The sequence below is a fragment of the Sturnus vulgaris genome, chromosome Z, assembly GCF_052056855.1.
Source record: "Sturnus vulgaris isolate bStuVul1 chromosome Z, bStuVul1.hap1, whole genome shotgun sequence".
Taxonomy (NCBI): domain Eukaryota; kingdom Metazoa; phylum Chordata; class Aves; order Passeriformes; family Sturnidae; genus Sturnus; species Sturnus vulgaris.
Genome location: NC_142283.1, coordinates 47,674,183 through 47,695,614, shown reverse-complemented (window position 1 = coordinate 47,695,614; position 21,432 = coordinate 47,674,183). Strand labels below are relative to the sequence as shown.

The following is a 21,432-nucleotide window of genomic DNA, read 5'->3' as shown; positions in this document are numbered from 1 at the left end:
GGCACCTGTAAAAAGAAGTGCCATCAACACGGGACACACTGGCTTTCAGGGGAAGGCGCATTGTTTGCGCGGCATGAGCGGCTCCCACCGATGGAGTGGTTCCCTGCTGGCACTGTGTCCAGCACTTCCTGCGCACGGGAGCAGGGGCGTGCGGGGAGCAGCCGCTCCTCTCCATCACACGGCTGGAACTGGCACTGTGTCATCTGTCCACTGCTGGCCTCCGCAGCACGAAAGAAACAAGGAGCTACTGTGGAGAGCTACAAGGATGATCAGGGGTCTGGAGCTTCTCTCTTACGAGAAAAGACTCGGGGAGCTGGGCTTATTCTTCCCTGGATAAGGGAAGAATGAGAGAGGATCTCCTCAGTGCATAAAAATACCTCAAAGGTGGGTGCCAAGAGGATGGCGCCAGACAAATTTCAGTGGTGCTTGGTGGCACACCATAGAGTAATGGCCCTAAACTAAAACACAGGAAGTTTCACTTTAACAGGAAGGATTTCTTTACACTGAGGGTGGCAGAGCACTGGAATAGCTGCTTGGGGAAGTTGTGGAGTCTCCCTCTCTGGAGACACTCAAAACACACCTGGACACATTTCTTGTGTCACCTGCTTTAGGTGACCCTGCCTCGGCAGGGGGATTGGACTGGGTGATCTCCAGAGGTCTCTTCCAGCCCTAACAATTCTGTAAATCTGTGTGAGATATCTCTAAGCGTACAAGGGAGGCGGGCGTGCTGCCCACGCCTGTGGAGCAGCTGGCTGCTCAAAGCCGCCGGGGAGCGGGGAACGGGCACTCCCACCGCCCGGCTGCCCGGGACCTTCGGGACAGGCGCAGAAAACCCAAGCGGTGCGGGACCCCGCGACCTGTGCCCGCGGAGGACCGGCCCGGGCCCGCCCCGCCCCTTGGCGGCCGCGGAGGCGGTGGATCGGTCACCGCCCCCAGCGCCGCCGGGCAGGGCCGGAGCGGCGGCTGGGCGGGCGCGATGGGCGCGCTGCTGTGGTGGGACCCGCTGCGGGCCGGCAGCTCGGAGGTGGACTGGTGCGAGGATAACTACACTATCGTGCCCGCCATCGCCGAATTCTACAACACGGTGCGGTGCCCGGCGGAGCGGGAGCGGCGGCTGCCTCGGCGCCGGGGGGCTGCGGGTGGGCGAGCTTGCGGCAGCGGGCAGGTCCCGCTGCAGCTCGGGGGGCTCCTGCTGCCTGCCAGCCCCGTCTCCTGCGGGGTTTTCGTGGGTTTGTAGCGTGCCCTGCTATGGCTGTCGACTTCATTTCCTTCTCCGGTCGCTGTCATGCCTAAAATTTAGGAATTTTCACCTAGTTTTTCAGGTATAACAAGGGGAGGTTTACTAGTCATAGTAGTACCGGTAAGTAATGTACAGCAGGCCCTGTCCTCGTCTTTGTCGAGACTTGCGGTGGTCAAGCAGCGAGTTTTTGGTGCTAGATTACCCTGGTCTAGTACCCATTTGCACAAACAGGTGTCAGCACCTTGATGGGCATGCACAGAATTGATGGGTCAAGATAAAAAAGTACCTTGGTGTTTGGAGGCAAAACTGGGGTTCTACTAAACATAGTTGGCTCTAAGAAGACAGAGCTTTCATGGAGAGTTTTCCTTTAGGTTACAGGATGAAGTCAGGAGGGTATTTTTGGAAGAGGGGGAGATATCTATTTAAGAAAGCAACTAAAGAATGGAAGGAGAGGGAAGAGGAATAATGTAATTGTTGCTTCCTTCCAGTTACTCATGGTTTACCCCCGCGTCCTCTCATATCTTTCCAATACCTTTCAGCTGTTGGAAAGAACTTACAAAAACAGCCACAGCACGCACTTTAGAAAGGGAGCAATGCTCCCGACATCCTGTTGATGTAAAGAATGTCAGTGACAGATCCCCTAGAGTAAGGTAATCCGTTGGCTTTTGGGTAGTTTGCCCTTCCATAAAAATCACCTGTCTAGAAGCAAACCTGCAAATGCTATCTGTTTTCTGTTCTGTAGGAGGTGGTGTATGCACATATGAAGAGCTGGAGCTTTTGCTTTGTCTTTTTATACTTTAAAGTGGGCAGGTTTTTTTTTTCCCAAAAATTCTATCCTTGATTGAACTTCCTTTCCCTTTCAAACCGTGCTTCTTTGACTGCCAACACATAGTGGAAGAAGGTGTCTGGCTTCCCCCACTGGAGTTTGTATTACGGGAGGCTCTGCACATATAGAGCAAGTAATTCCATGGTGTACTGTATACATTGCTAACTTATTTTTTTCTTGTACTTAGCTGCCAAATTCCTAAAGATGGTAGCTCGTCTGTGCCACTGAAGAATTTTGAGGGTGTGTGAGGGAAACTGTTGGCTTTTTTTGTGTGTCTGATGTCACTGTGCAAGAACCAAAAACAAAGGGAGGAAAAGGTCAGAATAAACAAGTTATCGAAGACAGCAAATGTTTTGTAGCCAGCTATGCAGGGGGATGGGTATCCTACTGTGTGTGCTGGTTCCGTCTGGGGTAGAGTGAGTTTTCCTCCTAGGCACTGGTATAGGGTGACGTTTTGTGCTGGAAACAGTGTTGATAACTCAGGCATTTTTTCATTACTTCTGAGCAGGGCTTAGTCAGGCCTTTTCTGCTCCTCATATCACCCAACTCAGCAAGTGGGCTGGGGGTGCAGAAAGCTTTTGGAGGGGACAGCTGATTCCAACTGACTCAGTGGATTTTCCAGGCCATATGGTGTCATGATCAGTATGTAGAGCTGGGGGAAGGAGAAGGAAGCAGTTGGGGCTTTAGGGTGGTAGTATCTGTATTCCCAAGTGACTGTTACATGTGATGGGGCCCTACTTTCCTGGGGATGGAGAACACCTGCCTATCCATGGGGAGTGCTGAATGAATTCTTTATGAACAGCTTACATTTTCCCTATTGAATTGTTTGTATCTCAACCCCCACAAGTTTTCTCACATTTACCCTTCTGATTTTCTCCCCCATCCTGCTGTGACAAGAGTGAGCAAGCAGCTGGGCAGCGCTTAGTTGCTGGGTAGGATTAAATCACAGCACTGTGCCAAAATGCTAGAAACTGCACTTGTATCCAGATGAATAACTGATGCTTCAGACAGGTGGACAGACACAGAAGAAAGTTTGCCCTGAAGCCTGCTGTGTTGTGGCAGCTGTATACAAATCAGTAAGCTGTACACTGAAAAGGGACAAGAAAGAAAATGTTGAGGGTAGTCATGTTTAGGCTCTCTTCAGTAATACCAAGGCATTGTTAGGGCTTGATTTCTGTATTAGCAACTTCTGAAAATTAAAACAGTGAGTTGCAGTGGACTGATGGGGTTTTGCAACTGTGTCCTCAAAAAACCAGATGCTCAGAGTACAGTTAAGAAGTTTTGGCCCTACTCTAAAAAGTACCTTAGGTGGAAACTAAATTTTATTCCTTCTAGGATCAGTTTGTTTTGACTGATTCAAACTCCCTTTAAGTTCCAGGAAGCACTCTTCAGCAGACCTGAATCTGGCATCTGGGTCATTAAGCTTTAGATTAAAACCTTGCTAATCCACATTTTAAACTGCCATGGCTGAGGTCAGAATTGTGGTTGAGGTCTCACATAATAATCATGTAAGCACAAAACTGGAGCAGCTTATCTGAAACGTGTTTTTTAAAAAATTATTTGTTGTGGTGGGACTTAAACCAAAGCACTCAACAGGATTAGTAGGAGAATCAGTAGGAGAAATCTATTTAGAGGTTATGTATAAATTGATCAAATTAATTTTTTAAAACATACACAAGCTAGACTTAACATGATTTTTGTCTAGCTGAAGTGATTCAAGTCTTAAACTTTTTCAGTAAAGAGGCCACAAAACACTCTAGCTCAAATTGAAGGAATAGTTATAAAAAAAGTATGTTTTTCCTTTTTTTTCTTCTGAAATGAAGGGTGTATTCTGATGTAGCGTAACCCTACTTCAGACCATAACAAATGCCTCCACATGATTAAAATAATTTTCTCTGTGGATAGGTATTTACAAAATAAAACATATTGCTTATGTTTTAAATACCTGAAAAGAGTATTTTTTTTTTCCCCTCTTGGCTGGGAAAGTCAGTATCTAGCAATTCCGTGTATTGCATTTAGTTGTGCTTGTAATTTCCGTTTACAAAGGGAATTGGTAGGGTTTTATTCTTCTTCTTTTATTCTCTAGTAGTGTGGAAATAAAAGTTTTTAAAAGTTATGAGGTAGTCCTAAGAGTGTGAGAGAATGCTTGTACTCTCCCTACAGCATCTTTTTTTACCGCAGAAGAGTTTTAGTGTATGTGAATATTGTTAGGTACCAGGATGTGGAGGACACACACACCCTCTGTTGTTACTGGGAGCTACTTTAGACCGGTTTTGCTTTCTGCTCAGAAAGACACAATGCAGTAGACACGGTGTGGTTGTTGAGTGCTGCAGCTGTTCTCTGGGAGATGTAATCAATAGTGACGAATACATGAGCTTTGGTAGGACTGCAGGAAACATACTGTGTCAAGAGAGTGGCCAGATGTGAGTGGAGTTGCATGATCATGATCTAAGCAAGCCTGTTCTCTCTGTCCTCTAAGCCTATGTCCTGAATTTCTCTAATATAATTAATTAGTTGAAAAATAAAATTAAAAGTCCAGAATTCTATGAAGCTAAATGAATGGAATGTTACTGAAAGGCTGCTTGCCTGTTTTCCAGAGCTGTAATATTTAATCATTGTCTTTTGCAGATGCCAAAGGAAATGATGTCATTTTTTGCACTTAACATAACTATCAAAGTATTTGAATTGTACAATTACCAAATCATGGAGGCCACTGTGTATTAATATAAAAAATGCACATGTAGCATACTTTCTGAAGCCATAATTTAATATTGAAATGTCTAGTTACTACAGTTATTTCAGCCTCTGAAATGTTAGGAAATCTTCCTGATGGCCACTGTGAACAAGTCATGCTTAGGCTCCGGTTTGCAAGGGGTTTCTTGCATTTGTAGGCAGGACCTTAGCATGACTGGGAGTTCATTGCCAGAGGAGTACTACCATAGCAAAGAACTGCTCCCTTGCTGGCTAATCACTTGTATAAATCGACATTGCTACAGCTATAATAAGTAGATCCAGTATGTCCTTTGTCATCTTGTTCCTAGGTGGAATAAGGACTTTCTAGCCAAATTTTGATAGACTGGTTGCCTGTTCTAATTTTATTCATTGGTCAGTTTCAACTGTAGAGATGGAAAAGTTTACTTCCAAACCACTTGGTTTATAACCACCTATTTTTTTGCTCCTTGACACTTGCCTTCTGTGTCTAAATGCCTGAAATGCACAGAGCACTCCCAAGCCCTCAGAGAACTCGTTCATATCCCTACTGTCACTGTATTTGGTTCCTACCTGCTTTGGGGTGAGGGAAATCTTCCTGTTCTGTGTATGTCCCAGCACATCATACACTGGGATCCTGGTCCATGACTGTATTCCCAGCTTTGCCGACATCTCTGCTGCATGGAGACCGGGTGGGTTTTTTTTGTGAATGAAAGTTGCTCAGGTGAACCTGTTTTGTTGAATGTATAGGTTGCATTACATGAGTTAAAACAACTTGATCTGCCTCTTGAAATCTGTTCTCAGACTGTATGAAGAGATTGATAACAGTAGCTGAACGAAAAATTCCTGTGTTATTACTGAATTCTTTCTCCAGTAAATTTTCATTATTGTTAGTATAAGTTTGTAAGTCTCTGTGAAGAGGAGATATGTCCCAAAGGAATATTCTGACCCTAAGTTGTTTTCTGTGTCAGCTTCAAAAGAGTGTTTCTGGGAGTGATTTAGTCTTGTGCTTGTGCTAAGCAGGCAAACATGAGAAAGCTGAGGCTGGAGACTCCTCCTGTTCTTTGGCTCACTGTGAAGCAGCAATAGTCTTTTCATAACTGCTCAGTTACTATGCCATGGCTGACCCTCAGGACCAGCAGTTCCTGGGAAGGACGAATTGATCACTACTACAATGACAGCTCCTGCTAATTGATAGTAAAATGTTTTCAGAATTTACAGAATCATGCTTTAGGCTGTTTTTTCTTGTAAGCAATTAAAAACAGAAAACATTCATTCAAATCATACATATTAAATTAGAAAAACCCCTAGCATTGGTCTGAATTACAGCCTTTCCACCTTCCTATAACTAGTTTTTAATCATGGTCTCTAGTGGAGAAACAAGGGAAAAAACTGAAGTATAAAAGGACTTACAGCTCCAGTCTCTCTTTACCCTGCACAGAAAGGGTTTTAACTCTTTTAGCCTAGTGATGTATTTCAGACCTTCCAGACAATAACTATTGCTCAGTAAATTGACTTCCACAAAGCTTGTCTAGCTCTTCCTGGTGCCAGTACTTCTAGTGCTTTTTCCATGCTAGGCTTGATAGCCTTTGAGAGGACAGGTCACTGGTCCTCAGTAGCTTGATCTTGTACACTTTCTGAATTGCCAAAGTCTTGAATGCAGATTCTCAATAAAACTCTTTTGGGAATTAACTTGAATTGTGACTAGCCACATTTCACATTCCTGAAAGTTTTTATGCTGGTACTAATTTAATGATGTTAAACAAAACAATGTTTTGCAAAAACAGCTCAGCATAGGCAGAAAGAGGGGATCATAATTTGTTGAACTGGGGCTTCGCTGAATGACAAAATGTTACTATAGAAATCTTGTGGATATTTAAGATGTGTTTATTTTCTGTCTTTGTGAGACTGTTGTTTTTTTCCCCTAGATAAGCAACGTCTTGTTTTTCGTTTTACCACCCATATGCATGTGCTTGTTTCGTCAATACGCAATCTGCTTCAACAGTGGAATATATTTAATATGGATTCTGCTAGTCGTGGTTGGTAAGTTGGTTACTCTGTATTTACCAACTCATGTGTGAACTGAGAGAGGGCATCAGTTTTTCCTTGTACTTGACTGTTTTTTAAAACAAAGCAATCCTGACGTCTATGGAAGAATTTGTTTGTGCTTGCTTAAAGCCAAAGCAGCCATAGTTTCTGAAAGGAAAATGCCTTTTGGAAACTGAGGTTGGTGGGAAATTTGGCCCTCTTTGCTAAATGAGAGCTGAAGTGCCAGTGCAACTCAAGAGAGGAATAGGGTTTTCATTGTACTGAGAAGGCCTAAAGATACAGATATGAGATTCTGAAGTGTGTCCATTCCTGGAGGCACTTCAAGGGGATAATCGAAGCCCTCTGGCATAGTGTGACACTTCCACCTGTAAATCTATATCATGGAGTAGTCATCAGATGCTGCTTTTCCTCTTTCTTTTGCCCATTCTTGTGCTATTGAGCAAATTCTGAAGCAGCATTTGGCATTTATTTCTTGATCGGTTTATCTTTCTACTTTTCCACCTGACGTTTCTTCCTACACATCTTTTCTAGTGGGAGCTGACATTTTTAGCTGCTACTTTTGTAACGTACTTTTCTTCATCGTTAACAAGGGTATGATGACTTGGATTGCCTCTTAGTAAAGTTTCTTTATAACCTTTTCTGCACCAAATGGTAGCTACCATTTCCTGTGAAGTTCTGAGCATGAGCAGAGTGTTTCAGTATATTTCGGTACTGCATAATAGTGTCTCTTGATTCATTCTTCCAGGAATTGGATCTGTTTATTTTCACGCCACCCTCAGTTTCTTGGGCCAGATGCTGGATGAGCTAGCTGTTCTCTGGGTTTTGATGTGTGCTCTTGCTATGTGGTTCCCTAGGAGATACCTGCCCAGAGTTTTTCGAAATGACAGGTAATCATACACTGATACACGTACACGTTCATGTTTTTTGAAACTTCTTGTGCTAGCACCTAAACCTGCACATAATGGCATCATTATAAGTTATTAACCTTACCACTATCACTGCTATTTTTTTCTTACTCCATTCTCTTCCAGTTGCTTGTATTTCCATCAGCCCATTTTGTTCAAAATTCCCAACTCAGCAGTTGCTGATAGTGGGATTTAGTGTCCTGTAACTTCAGGTGACTAGATGAGATGACTTGTCTCTGAAATTGTGTGTTCTGGTTGATTATAGGGAGACTTTTATGATAAGTAGTTTATATAAAAACTTACAGCTAATGTAGGAGAAGCCATCTTTCTTCCTTCCTTTTGTATACCCTAAAGTGTATATACAAGTGAACTTATGGAAGTTAGCTGAATGTTCATCTGAATTTTTAAGGCAGTGGTTAAGGATAGTGTTTAGGTATTCAAAGGCTAAGTGTTTCTTTAGAACCCTGTTGTTGTAAAGGGATTTTTTTTCTTATTCTTGCAGGTTTTAAAAAATACATTATAGCCAGTTTAAACCATTTGCTTGTGGTTTGCCCCCCCATAAAAACATTTTGTTGTTCTTTTATGCAGTAAAGAAGTTGAGGTAATGGAGAGACTTGAATTGCAACATCAGTGCAATCTGAAGATTGCTAAGGCTGCTGCCTTTTGCCCTCTTACACTGTTAGTCTTTGCAGGAGATTTTGGAGTTTGTTTGATTGTTGGGGTTTTGTTTGTTTGTTTGTTTTCTTGACAGTATGTCAGATTAGAAATTGCTAATGCATGGAGAGAAGTTTGGTGCCTAGACTGACCTTACCTCAAAACAGCTTTCACTGAGTAGAGTGTACCATTAATTACTGTATACAGCCTATATGCATGGCCCACTTCTCTTCGAAGTCTTCATAAATGGCTTGGACTTGAACACAGGACTGGAAGGAATACTAAGTAAGTTTGATGACCACACGAAATTGGGAGGAGCTGTTAAATCCCTTGAGGGCAGAGAGGCCTCCACAAATGAGAGCAGTGACAAACCAGGTGAAGTTCAACAAGAGGAAGTGCTGGATTCTGGGATGGGGAAACTCTGGATGTATGGACAGACTGGGGAATGGGATGCTGGAAAGCTGTGCCATGGAAAGGCATCTGGGTGTCCCAGTCTGTGGCAAGTTGACCATGAGCCAGCAGTGCCCTGGAGCCAGGAGGGCCAACCCTGTCCTGGGGGGCATCAGGCACAGCATCACAGCCAGGCAAGGGAGGGGATTGTCCTGCTGTGCTCTGAGCTGGGGCAGCCTCACCTCCAGTGCTGGGGCTGGTCTGGGTGTCACAGTATGAGAAAGATGTGAAACTGTTCGAGAGTGTCCAAAGGAAGGTAACAAGGATTGTGATGGGTCTGGAGGGGAAGCTGTGTGAGGAGTGGCTGGGATCAGTTGGTTCATTCAGTTGATGAAGAGAAGATTGAGAGGAGAGCACACTGCAGTCTTCAACACCCTAATGAGGGGAAAAGAAGGGGCAGGAACCAGTCTCTTCACTGTGGTGACCAGTGACAGGACCTGAGGGAATGGCCTGAAGCTGAGTCAGGGGACATTTAGGTGGGATATAAGGAAAAGGTTTTTCACCCCAGAGGGTGGTTCGGCACTGGAATAGCTCCCCAGGGAAACAGTCACAGCACCAAGCCTGAGAGAGCTCAAGAAGCGTTTGGACAGTGCTCTCAAGCACCTGGGGATGGTGCTGTACAGGGTCAGGAATTGAAGGTGTTGATCCTGCTGGGTGCCTTCCAATTCGGCATGTTCTGTGATTCTATGTGTTTTAATGGCCTTGTTGCATTGGTGTAAATTTAGTATTTCTGCATATTACAGTATAGTGTTGTTACAGAACATTGTCAGCTTAACAAGCTTTACTGATCTGTTCTGGTTTATGGTTTGACTCATAGATGTTTACTTCAAGTGAAGAATTCAGTGTCCTAAATTCATGTGTAATTTATATAAACTCTGTAAATGAGCCCCCAGAAGCCTAGAGGTTACATTTTGTCAATTAGTGTCTTCTGATATTGCAGAGTAGGTTCATAGTATGGACCAAGATGTTAAACTATTGGCTTGTAAAGGAATCATACTTATGGGGTGAAATACTGTTTCTGTTTAACTTTGTGTTAAAACTGTAAATACTGAGAGATGAAAGATTCTATTGTATCCTTCCACTTTTGGGAGAATGTGTCAAGACAGTTACTTTTTAGAGAAGGTCTTGATTCCTTTCTAAAGTATGTAGACACTTTGGGCAACAAACCTGTGCTGGTTTGAAGGCAGACAAGCAGAAGGAATTAACTCCACACAAATACGTTGTGAGGGATTCCAAGTCAGAATTACAATTTAATAGGAAAAATATGCAATGAAGGCAATAGCACAGAAACACTGGCTTAAACTGACAAAGTCAGAATACAGCCAGACACCCTGCTGGTCAGGGTGGTGGCAACAGTCCCATTGGAGTGATGGATGTGATCTTGTCAAAACGGTGATCCTGTAGACAGGTCTGGTCCTTCTCTGGAGGTCTAGTGGTGGTTATTGAGAGCTCTTGTCCTCTGGGAATCCATTGGTGGTATAATGGTGTCCCAGGCCCCATAATTATATACAGGTAGGAATGTAAGCTACGTCCCCCTAGGGTGGGGCATCTCACAATGGGATGATGTAACTCTCTGACTCATTCCAGGGAATCCTTGATGGCCCTTGATCGGAGATGGCCCTGCTTTAGGCTGAGTGTGCATTGGGCAGCTATTGCAAATGACTGACCATTAACATCTCATCAGAAGGTGCTAGAGGTGGTGATAGAATGTATACCTTACCTTGTAATCCAAGACAGAACCCTAACCTAGAAATGGTTTGGTTAATACTTTTAAGTTTTTTGCTTTGCCTGACTAATCCTCTAGTATTATGTCTATTGTGTGCTCACAGCTGTACACTTCACTTTGTTCATCCTTATCACACTTAGAATTTTCAATGCTGAAAATGTTGTTATCTATCATTAGTAATTCGTGATGTATGTATTCATTAAGACACTAATGTCATATCAGAACTTACTACTTAAGTAACTTGTTGCTTTCCAGCAGAAAGAAAAGCTTTAAAACAGAAGGCAAATTGGAATGAACCTAGGTGAAGGCAATGACACTTGTGGCCATGGAGTGGTAGTGTACAAATAAATTGAAACCTTACTTCAAACATAGAAGAGCATCTTTGGACAGCAATTGTTTTAAAAAGCTATGGGCCAGTAGTTAAAAGGCAGCATGGTGATCTTCTTACTGCCATAGCCCAACCATAGACTGGATGTGGGTTGTTTGAAGTGCAAACCTGAAGATTAAACAACAGTTAACATTTAAATTTAAATTTTAATTTAAAAGTTGTCAGGCTGTCTACATAGGGTGCAATAGTGATTTCATATTTTCTAAGAATATAACAAATCTTAGTCTTATAAAAAAGTCTGGGAATTTCTCACCTACTGCTGAATTTGTTTAAGGAAATATTCTAATCTAGCATGTAAGTTTCAGTATCTTTGAAGACTCTAAAGAGAGAAAGGAAAGTGAAGCAGACTGTAATATAGCTGTATAGGTTAAGGCATTAACAATAAGAAAATATCCTGAAAATCCATATTTAAAGCTTGAAAAATTATACAGAATATTTTTGAGGATGTACAGTACTGTGTACAGAGGTAGACCTAGATTCTGTTACATTATTAAAGTAATATTGAAATTTCTGGGTTTAGTAATTAAAAGTTTTGAATTAAAAGCAATTTTTCTGTGCATAAACTTTATTCAGGAGCCGATTTAAAGCTGCTGTGGGTGTCCTGTCTGGAGTTACCACCTGCCTGGCCTTCATTAAGCCTGCCATTAACAACATCTCACTAATGACACTGGGAGTTCCCTGCACAGCTTTGCTCATTGCTGAGTTGAAGAGGTAAGTACAGTTCTCCTCAATGCAGGCAGTGTTGCCGTCTCAGATCCTTATGACACCATGAGATGGTAACACTAGATCTGTCTCAGTGCTTGTGGCAGCAGATCAGAAATGCTTCTACCACATGCAAGAGCACACATAGTATAAGTTTGCTTGGCAGTTGAGACATTTTTTGGATTTCTTTTCCCTAGGACATTATAGTAGGTCAGATACTTTCTGGGGTCTTGCAACATACCTCTCGCTGCAACCTGATTTACCTCAAATTTGTTTATTTATAGTGAAATTAGGGCCCAGGTTTCCCTTTATGGATAGCATTTTTTCTGTATAGTGTGCATAAGGGTGAGGTGATGGCATGGTTGCAGTCTGGATGCTAGCGGGAATATGGAGCAAGGCCCAAGCACACGTGGAAGATGTTCCAACTCCAAAGTTGTATTGTGAGTCTTGCAAGACTTTGTCATCTGATATGAATAATGTGATGGAGTCAGAGTGACAGAGATAAGGTTAATTACTACATTTTGGAGGATAGATGTCCGTCAAGGCCGTAGAAATCATAAAACCAGAATGCAAATAGAGAAGAACCTAAGACCGATTTCCACATTTTAGAAAGTTCTTCTGTTGTAGTGATACCAGCAGCTGTCCAGAGACTTTTTTTTCCATCTCTTCATGCACCATGAGAAGGACTATAGCAGTACTAGCATTTGAATTTGTCCTTTCTCACCTCTTCTGCAGTGTCTGAGGAAGAGTTGACATCTTATGCTTGCTCTTATGTGTTGCATATGTCCATCAAAACAAGAAACAGAATGTCTTTATTCTGATTGCGTCTGTTAGAAGAGAGATTTTTCTGTTTGCTACATTACCCTGATCTGCCACTGCTGTACAATGGAAGCCTCTCCAAACAATGTTTTGTAAAGGTGTGCATGAGGCTTTTCACATTAGACATCCTTCTGTGTATTTCTGTGGTCAAAGACACTTGGAAACAGCACACAAGTTAGTTGTGGACAAGGTCAATAGCAGAACAATATTGGTGGTGTCTCATTTTGATGACAGCATGAAGGAACTACTGACAGGGCAAAGGGGCATCTGGTTGTGGCACTGGATAATCTTTGAGTTCTCTGTCAGTTCCGTTTCAGTTTTCCAGACATGAGCTCCTGAGAAACTTGAAAGGACAAATTGTTAGTGTCTTCTAAGTTTGAGTCCTGTTGTTTCAAATCTAGGAACTGATATGCCTACAGGTATTTGTTTTTTAAAACTCTTTCTGCAGGGTCATTGTCCTGGTTTGGGACAGATATGGCAGGAAATCCAGCATCAATCATAAAGTCACCCCAGGACAGTCATATGTTACTAAAATATCTGGAGTTTCCCAGCCTTTGTTTTAGGGAGAAAATTAAGAACACAGAGAGACCTTCTTTTTCAATTGATGACTAAACAGGGACCAGAAGTGACATAGGGAACTCTCTGGTTGTGCGTTGGGATCGTTTAACACAGCTAATATTTGTGGATGAATTCCTAAATGTAAAAGGCAAATAAAATTGTAAGCTATACTGATCCTTTTGAAATTAAAAGGGTTACATTCTTGTAAAGTGAGAGGTACAGAGTCATCTTTTGCAGGGGGAAAATTAATCTAAGCATAATTTAGAAGATTTGCTATTTTTCCGTTCTGTGCTACCATGGCCAGGAGGGGACCTCACATCCAAGTCTGGCAGGCTGCAGTGGAAATTCTTCTGTGAAATAGATATTTGGGGAAGAAAGGAAAAGTTGCTTCTGTTCCATGCTGAAGATTTTGGTATTTTAGAGCAAAACTCCTTGTTGTTATTCCTATTCTAGGCTGTCTCAATTTTGTACAGAATTTTGGGGAATCAGAACCACTTTGTTTTCAAATGAAAATTTTCTGTATAATGTTTTTGATGAGGAGATAATTTTGTCACAAAAGAGCATTACGTTCTTACATGTGGACCTGGTAAGGTAGAGTGTATGGCTGGGAAGGAGGAGGAGTGTATTGTGGGTAGGTGATCAAAAGAGCAAAAGGTAGTCAAGTGCTCTTGAAAGACAAAGAAGTTGTTAAACTTTATTCTCATTTCTGTCATAACAAATCCCTTCCTGTGTTTCTTAAAAAAAAAAAAAAAAAAGGAAAAGCTCTACTAGAACATGGTATCAGTGGGAAGGTGGATGTGTATCCTTTGACTTGCCTAGTCCAAGCCAGAAATTATAAAGTCACCAAGTTAGTAGCTATTTAGGGAGTTACCTTCAGGCATATAACTTCCTCCATGTGCAGATAGATGCTAGGGTGTTGTTGCTCAGCTGACTTCTGAGCCTTGAGCAATGAAGGTTTACCCTAGTTTCTGGTCTGACCATTATTTGATTCTTCTACTAGAAATCTGACTGTGGGGAGAGCCTTGCTTCATTATAGCAGGTTCCTTTATTCCCTTGGCTAAAAGGTGAAGCTAGTTAAAAGTTTTAAATTTTCCTTAGGATAGGGAGATATCTGTGTAACATTCAATGAATCAACATTGCACTGGTTTGAAGAAAAGCTAGATTGCTTTTCTGGGGGTTTCAAGACATTAGAAGATAATGCTGCTGGAACTGTGTATTTAAGTGTCCCTTAAATAACAAATGACTGGAGCTCACAAATGTTTGCAGAAATGCTGATATTTGATTACTGTTTTTTGTTAAACGGACGACATTGTGCATTGTGTAGATGAAAGAGGAAATAGAAGTGCAAGATTTATGGGATCCAGTTTCCTTCAGAATACAGTAGGATAGGATCAGGACAGCATAAATGTGTTTTTTAGACCTTCAGCTAACAAGTTCTGTTCTAGTTCTTAACAGTGTCCATGTCTGTTGAAAAATAAAAGAAAGGCTACGTGTCCAAGTGGTATTTGCATTACTTCTCTTCATTGTAGTAAAAGCAGTGACTCTGCAATCTCCTGCTTCCCCAGCAAGCATGTCCTGACCCCCACCCGAAGCCCAGTTACTGCAGAAACTGAATACCCCATGATAGATAATCTCAGAAAACCCAGGAGTATTACAGACATCAGCACGCTGTGCTCTTCTCCTTGTGATCTTTCTGCCTTAAAGTAGTCCTTTGTAGAACACCTTACAACATCTAGTCTTCAGTTTATAAAAGTAATTTGCAGTACATGATGGTGGTACTGAGCACCACCTGAGGTGTAATCTCTCATTACAGTCGGTACCATGGCTGATCTTGTCCTGGGTAAATAAGCCTTCAGTTTTCCTTTGCAGCCTTGAATTCGTTGAACCATGCAGGTTAATTGCCTTTTCTTCTTGGTATTTAGGTAGTCAGGTCCTGACTGAAGGAGCTCTTAAGTCTGAGGTCAAACCTCTTATCTTAAATGGGATGCAGTTGCATGTGTTTATCTCCTTCAGACAGTCCAGGAAAGCCTCATATTCTCAATACACATACCCTTTCCTTTGTCAGGACACAAAAGTTCTCATCTCAGTAGTCTAGTTTTATCGTTAAAAAGCAAAATTGATTCTTATGCATAGCTGCTTAGGTACATGGTTTAATGCTGTTAGGAACAATAGTACCTCTCACTATATGAGGAATACCTTAGCATTAACAGAAGTCTTTACACAGTAACAAATACGAGCAAATCTGAGCATTTGCTGCACGGCTGGTTGTTAATGAACTGTATGTGTAACTAATGTTACACCCCTCCCTAGATATAGGAATACTTTGATGTTTGCCCACCGTTGGTACACTGGTATTTAAGACAATACCCAGAGCACAGCTACTGATAAAATGGTTTGTTTTGTTACTTGCTTCTGCTTTGCATCAGAGCCAGACTTACTGTAAGTGAAATTAATCTGTTAAGCACATTTATGGTGGAGTCATTTTAATGATACATGTCTGGCATTGTTTTATAACTATTTATTTATGTTTTTCTCCTTAGGTGTGAAAACCTTCGTGTATACAAATTGGGTCTCTTTTCAGGTCTTTGGTGGATGCTAGCACTTTTCTGCTGGATCAGTGACAAAGCATTTTGTGAGATCTGGTCCTCATTTAACTTCCCCTATTTGCACTGTGTGTGGTAAGTGTTGTGTATAAAGTCCAGAGTTTGATTCAAATGTGATCTGTCCTCCCCATATTACCCTTCTGTGCTGCTTGGTGGCTCTTTCTGGTTAGTTCTAAACAGAATAAATGGTAAGATTTTATAAGCCCAGAACAAATCTTGTACTATTCAGGATGACAGATTTAGGAGTCTCTTTGGCACGATCATATTCTTAAGCAACTAGGTTCATTAATTGTAACTTGAATTCTTTGCCATACTGGTTACTAAAAACCACAGCTGTGACTATGAAAACTTTAACTGCCATTGATAATGATGGTAATTCTCATGATGAATGAGGATTAGTGATTAATTAATGATGATGAGGTGGAGGAGCAGTGAAGGGCTTTGATGCCTTTTCTCTTTTACTACCCAGCAAGTCACAGTTACTTATTTGAAGTGCCATATCTCAGCGTTTCTGCACAAATCTGACAGGTGCAGAGAAGCCAAAATGCTGGAGCCTGTTTAGACCAGGGATAAACTAGAGTTTTTTAGTTTTCCTTTCCAAATATTCTTTGCATGCATGCAAAGGACAGACAGCAGTCCTGTGGGGGGCTTGTGAGAAGATGGTGAAGGACAGACTGATTTTAAAGTATGGTTATACAGTTGATCACTTTACTGAATCTATATTACTGATACTCTTTTTCTTTCCTTTTTTTTTTTCTTTCTTGGTGTGTGGGTGGCTATTCTCAGGCACATTTTGATTTGCCTTGCGGCATATCTGGGATGTGTCTGCTTTGCTTACTTCGATGCTGCCTCTGAGATCCCTGAGCAGGGCCCTGTCATAAAGTTCTGGCCCAGTGAAAGGTGGGCATTCATTGGAGTTCCCTACGTCACCCTCCTCTGCGCACACAAAAAAAGATCTGTGAAGATTACCTGAAGTTGGAAGCCATGGAATGGGGATGGATTTTCAACATAAACTTACATTCCAGCACAGACAATATTTATATAATGATAAATGACTAGTGTTGTATTTTCTCTTCTTCCTAAGATAGGCAGCACTTCAAGTGTCATAGGAAGAGGGAAGTCTGTTCATTCTTCTCTGAAGAAGAGAGAGGAAGCAGGAACATGGAGGCACTTGAACACTGACGTAACAAAATGGTTTCTTTGTTTTTTGCGCCATGTTTTTGACGTAACATTTCTCTTCATGAAAGCTCTTTTCAAATAGCAGGGTCAAGGAATGATCTTTTTGCAGTAGGTCACCTTCGGTGCTTGATCCACTTCTTTTGTAACTTTTTTTGCTGAAAGAAAGCAGTCCAAGATGCCTACATCCCATCTGTGTCCTTCCTAGATCTGATTTTGCTGCATTTACACATGGCCACAAGAGTGTGCTCGAAGCCCATGCTGTTCCCAGCCTGGTGTGGCACCCAGGTTGTGCATTGCTTTGGATCACTGAATGCAGGGTTGCTTCCCCAAGTACAACAGGAGATGAGTGTTTGCAGCTGGTTACGCTGTAAGTGCAATTAGGCGATGTAAATGCAGAGGGAACTGACACAAGTCTCTAAAACTAGATGGGAGTTCAAGGATTTTATTGTATTTCCACTGTCCTGTGAATATTTGTATAGTGTGTATTTCTTTCTTGCAGAAATGTCACAGAAATCCCTGTCTACCTCTTGAGACATGCTTGGTTTTGAATTTGGCATTGAAGTGCTCACAGAAGTGTGAACATTACCTTCAGTAAGATCTCAGGTCAGCATTGATTGACAGTGTGATTAAACTATAAAAATTCATAGGTGCCTGGCTGCACTTCTAATTTGAGACCTGACTTCTCACCAATGCATTGCAAAGTGATGTAAAAAATAGTCCAGTGCTCCGCTGGTTATACTTAGGAAAAAAGGAGATAACTGCTTAAAAACCAAGCTGAAGACCTAGATTTCAGTGAGCCATGAGATGTGATATTGAGTCCTGCATTCTTGCAAAAGATTCTGATTTTCTGGTTTATTTCAGTCCATTTTGTAAAGAAAAGGGATGTCTAGGTCCATTTAGTCTTAAGATTATTGCTGTTGAGGTTCAGGAATGGCTATAGTTCTTGCAAGCAATTAATATAAGGCCTGTTTATAAAAATGGTGCAAAGTGCAGGCATGATTTTCAAGTATGAGCAATTGTAGCTGCTAATAACTGCAGTTTTGGAGAAAAAAGGGTCTACTCAGATTCCTCATACCTCTAATATCAGAACTCTAAGTGGGATAAGGCTTTGAATGTACACTTTTATTATTAATTGTTATTTCCTTTTTTAGTATTAGACCATGATTTTGTCTTTTGCTTATATGTCTCAAGTTGTACTTGTTTTTTATCAATGCAAAAATGTACTCTATACAATATCATCTTTTTGAAAGTGGCTTTTAGCAAGAACTTTCAGCTGAATTATTTTTTAAGCATTTTAAAACCTTTAAAACTTTTATATTAAAATTTATGCTTAGAAAGCAAGAAGTAAGGTGTATGCTGATACTCTTGAAGCAAATTGTTAGTACAAGATACGACTTTCATGAGACCTTCAAAATAGGTGAGTAGACTACTGTCAGGTGACTGCCAAATCTTACAAGCAGCACAGACATAAAATGGAACAGGACATATTTATAACAGTTGCTAGTAGATTTGAGACATCTTTTTTTTTGACACACAGTAATATAATTTTTGTATGAAACCTGTTTAGAAAAATTTGTGTAGTAATGTTTGTTACTCTTTGAAACATAGCTATTTTTCCTTCCTCTCCCCCGTTTATGAAATGCTCAGCTTCAAACACTTCTCAGGTATTAAAAGTTCTATTATTAGATCCTTATACAGATAGGATTGCTGGCTGGAACCCAGCTAAGTTTTCTGATGCCTAACATGGCCCTACTTTGAGTGAGACTTTTTGATAGTGTTTGCTAAATTATTATGTTATGGTAAGTAAGTTATTTTCAGTATTGCTTGGGAACCTAATGACTGCAGACATAATGTACTATTCAAAATGACTGGAGCCTTTCTACTTAATATTTTGCTTGAAAGCAACCTCTGACTCAAAGGGCTCTAGTTAATCTGCTGTCAGTTGCTGTCTTCTACTCTGCAGTCTGACTGCTCACAAAGAATTAATTTTGTAATTTAAAAAATCTCAGTAGGGCATTCAGCTATTTAAGAAGTAAATTAATGCAGATAAAAGGCCAAGAATCATCTCTTGTATTTTTATTATCTAATCTCTAGCCTTTCTACCCTTCGTGGGAGATTTTGTCAACAAAGATCACTATGTGTTGTTCAAAGCTTCACTGTAGAATTCGTTGGGGTATTCCTCTGTAGCAGCAGCTCACCACTTTTAGATTTAGCTATTTCACTTTACATTAAATTAGTATTAACTTACATAACTGAAATTAGCTACACTTATTTTAAAAAATAAAAATTATGCATTTTTTACAAGATTCACAGTTTTACAGATTGTATCTACACAGTAATATTAGTACCCAAAGAAGTATATGATTGGTGTACAGAATGGTTTATGCACTGGATGATACAGATGGATAGAGTATGCACAAGGAGCTGTATTATATTGCAGTATAAAGTGATTTATATGCACCTGCAGGTTTTAAAGCCCCAGAATGCTTTCTTTCTCTGCTGGCAAGAAGTGAGTTAGTTCCTAGTCTTTAGGTTCAGTTAGTATTTTAGTCTATTTAGTGGTATGCAATGCTGTGTTGAGCGTATTGTAAATATTGACATGGCATATCCATAATTCCTTTAATGTTAAACTTCAGGTTTTTTTAGAAAGGATGGTTAGTTTTCAGTGGTAGCAAACACTCAATTTACAGTCATTAACAATTCAAGAAATACTATGTAAGGAGTGGCGTAATGTTGGGAGTTTCTTCCATCTCCATTTAAGTCTGTATACTAAATGTTTGTGTAAAACATGTAATACTTTGCAGCATTAAACTGTATTTGGAATAAATATTGTTTGCTTTTTCATACATCATGTTTGTGGAGAAGAATGCAGCTGCCAGTATAATGCCTTGAACCGTAAGGATAACTTTTTCCTTACATAGTTTTCAACAATTCTGACTCTGTGAGAGGAGAGAGACTGCATTAGATAGAAGACCATTAATTAGTGAGATAGTGATTACTTTGTGTATCAAACTGGTTTTTGCAACTAGAACAAATATTTGAAAACTGCAAGTCTGTGAATCAATGAAGACAAAAAATGGTTAAAAATGAGTGGCCTGTATTTCCACAAATAGACAAAACTGGGTCAGAGTGAGTACATCTGGGAGAACAAAGTGGGGATTTTCAGTGTATATTGTCTAAAACTGTGCTTCCAACTTAAGGGAGTGAGTTGTGTATAGTAGCCTAGCACCTGCCTTTCCCCTCCTGCTTTCCTTTTACCATGGTTCCTCTCACTTCATGTAAAAGATCATTTTTGAGACATTCATGGATCCTCATAAGCAATTATAATCAAGCTGGAAATAGCTGTTGTGTGAAAGCATAGCTATAATTCAAGAATGTTACTCACTCAGAATTAATGTCTTTAGCTGCTAAAAATTCAAAAACAGCTGGTGGGTTGGCTCATATATTGTTGTGTCACTCAGTCTGCTCTTATCTGGAATTCATGGACATGGTTTCCCATGGAAACAAGAGGAGCATCATCATACCACTGTATTTCCCTGATAGCTTCAGAGCTCTGTGCTTATTTTGTCCAAATCTGACAGAGGCAGGAGCCTTGGAGGTAATTTTTTACAAACTGTGCAAAAGATGGTCAGGCAGAAACGCCAGGCCTATGAGACAAGCTATTGTTAAAATAATAGAGAACTTACCCAGGAAGGAAATCAAAGCAGTGCTCAAGTTCTGGATTCACTTTCCCTGTGGTTTGTACCAGCTACAGCATCCGGAGCTCCTTATACATGGAAGGAATTTCACATTCTTCTGTTCCAGAGATAGAGGAATTAGTGTAACACACAGAGATCAGCATTTTGCTCCAAACTTACAAAGCAGAAATTCCCTCGAGAGGTTGGTTGGTAATGTCTTGTATTGCTATACTCCAGGCTGTCAGTTAAACACAGTGCAAGCTGAGAAAGACTGCAGTTTGAAGGAGGTGACTTCCATGCCACAAACGTAGGAACCATAAAAACCTGCTTGTAAACTTCCAGCTTGTAGTGAGGAGGTGAGTAGGTGTTGGTTAAAAACAGGCTATGTCTACCGAATTTAGTTTTCTTCTACAATAGAGTATTTGCAGTCCCTGTGGCTGTAGAAGAAATTGTACTATTAGATATTGACACATAAGCATTCTAGCATGGTTTCACAGGACATTATTATAAAAGTGCTAGAAAATCTGTGTTTGATAGAAGTTTTGTCTGTGGATTTGTGTAAAACTGCTTGGATAGCTGTTCCTAAGCTGTCCTAGGTGGTTCATTATAAAATCAGAAAAAGGTGTAGAGTGGACCTCAGCAGAAAGTCCTTCATGGGTCGTCTTCTGTTTAATTGCTCAACTGTGCCCACATACAAGTTACTGATAAAGTCTGGGAAGATTGGTGGATACCTTCAGAAAGAAGTCTGAAATCCAAAGGTGGTTGGCTGAATTGTAAAAAAACTCGAGAACAAAGTTGAGTAAGAACAATATATTAAACCTATATAGTTATTTTTGTCTGAATGCACAATAACTAGGAAAGGAGAAATTCTTACTATAAGAACTGAAGGATTAGTATGGATCAGGAGCCAAATACAATACAATAATATATCATCCCATTAAAAAGAA

The 21,432-nt window shown here is 40.8% G+C and overlaps 1 protein-coding gene across 2 annotated transcripts; it reads left to right on the top strand.

Annotated features, from left to right (window-relative positions):
* The first annotated feature begins 112 nt into the window (after positions 1-112).
* Positions 113-19,635, top strand: ACER2 (alkaline ceramidase 2). Of its 2 annotated transcripts, none has more exons than XM_088156801.1 (6): positions 113-384; positions 6,704-6,818; positions 7,570-7,711; positions 11,521-11,658; positions 15,567-15,704; positions 16,416-19,635. In XM_088156801.1, the coding sequence occupies exons 2-6, from the start codon at positions 6,743-6,745 to the stop codon at positions 16,600-16,602; spliced, it is 681 nt and encodes a 226-aa protein (XP_088012927.1). In that variant the 5' UTR covers positions 113-384; positions 6,704-6,742; the 3' UTR covers positions 16,603-19,635. The 2 variants fall into 2 exon arrangements, with proteins under 2 accessions (XP_088012927.1, XP_014726338.1); XM_014870852.2 differs by lacking the exon at positions 113-384 and adding an exon at positions 949-1,084.
* Positions 19,636-21,432: the final 1,797 nt, after the last annotated feature.